The sequence below is a fragment of the Ipomoea triloba genome, chromosome 1, assembly GCF_003576645.1.
Source record: "Ipomoea triloba cultivar NCNSP0323 chromosome 1, ASM357664v1".
In the NCBI taxonomy this organism is placed as follows: domain Eukaryota; kingdom Viridiplantae; phylum Streptophyta; class Magnoliopsida; order Solanales; family Convolvulaceae; genus Ipomoea; species Ipomoea triloba.
In genome coordinates this window covers 10,746,151-10,747,760 of record NC_044916.1, presented here as the reverse complement: position 1 = coordinate 10,747,760, position 1,610 = coordinate 10,746,151, and the positions used below count along the sequence as shown (strand labels likewise).

The following is a 1,610-nucleotide window of genomic DNA, read 5'->3' as shown; positions in this document are numbered from 1 at the left end:
TCATTGGATACTGTCGCAGTTCATGTCCCCTCCAAACTGAAAACCCAGGTCAACACCACACTTCCCTGGGATGTCCAAGGCGCGGCTAATTTGCTGCTCACCCACATTGTGAAACATGGTTTCCAAGCACGCACAGGCCGCCTGCACATCCTCCCTGCGATAATCCCAGCTCACCAGGTACTTTAGGCCGCCACAGCAGAGAGTTGGGACGTCCAGTCCACTACCCATCACATAGGTGTAGCATGGTACGAGCGCCTTGATCACGGTTGAACACGCTATTTCCGCCACCGCTGACGGCGGAGATGGTGCAAGTAGCGCCGCTGTGGAGGTGAGGAGCAGCCATGCTAGGCTTAGGTTTACTGAGCGTGCCATTCAAATCTGGTCCGCTGTTTTGTTTTACATTTTCACTTTGGTTTTCAATCCAAGGCTTTAAAGCATGCATGCAGGGTTATTTTAGTCACGTACACGTCTTGTTTTGGAATTCACGTAAATGCAATGTTAATAAGTTGCAGCTAATTTTCTGTTGGAATCCACCATTCATATATATATATATATATATATATAGTTTTAAAATAATACGATACTATATTACTGTATGAGAACAACAAAGTCTTACACTTTGTTCTTATTTTTACTGTATAAGAATATTTTACGTAATGAAGTTATAAGAATACTATATTACGCAATTTACAAGAATATTCTACGGCGGCGACTTCGACTCAGTCCTTTGCGGAGTCCGGCGTTGGAAGGTATTTGAGATGAATGAGGAAAGTTTTGTCATGCAATTAAGATTTGGTTATGCAATTATCTTTTATTTACCATGTATTAATATTTGCATATTTCTTAATTATATATTAATTTTAGTATGGTAATTATATTAAGTTTAATATTGCCATATTAATATGACCTCAATTAATATTATATATTACTTTGGCAAATGGTAATTATATAGTAATATATACATATTAATTTTGGTAAATGATAATTATGTGGTTCAATATTATCATACTAAATATTACCTTAATTAATTTGTATATTATTTTTGGCATATCATAAATATATGATAATTGCTTGTTCTAGAATATTTATGCATTTTAGTTTCCTTCCAATTTTGACATTAAATTCATAATTAAGTTAGTATTCAATTATAGGCAAATATTAAGTTTTAAATTTGTCATTTTAATTTTAATTTAATTTTGGTGTTCATATTAAATTGTCTAAATTATTGCAAAAAATTTATTTAGGATATACGTGTTAATAATATATTAATTTGTAAATTCAAGTATGCTAAGTATATTTATCAAATAATTATTTTGTTATTATAATTACTATACATTCATAAAAGCATGCATTAGGTTACCATACTTTGGTTGTTATTATTAAATGTTAATGGTAATTATAAGGTTACCTATTACCGTTAATACTTTAATGTTGACATTATTATGGTTTTATTTATAAAACTTGAATTGTTTCCAATTATGTATGTGGCAATGTTTAAGATATGAAATTTTTTTTAGGCAATTGACTATTGCCATTACTGTGCATTCATTCCATAATTCATTTAGTCTTTGAATTATGATTAGTGTTATTGTTCATATTTGGTTATGTAT

At 31.4% G+C, this 1,610-nt stretch overlaps 1 protein-coding gene across 1 annotated transcript; it reads right to left on the bottom strand.

Annotated features, from left to right (window-relative positions):
* LOC116027869 (non-specific lipid-transfer protein 6-like) lies at window positions 1-372 on the bottom strand. Its single transcript, XM_031269672.1, has one exon. The coding sequence runs from the start codon at window positions 370-372 to the stop codon at window positions 1-3; it is 372 nt and encodes a 123-aa protein (XP_031125532.1).
* Window positions 373-1,610: the final 1,238 nt, after the last annotated feature.

Excerpts from the sequence above, each read along its gene's own strand:
- LOC116027869 (XM_031269672.1), bottom strand. The coding sequence starts at position 372 with ATGGCACGCTCAGTAAACCTAAGCCTAGCATGGCTGCTCCTCACCTCC.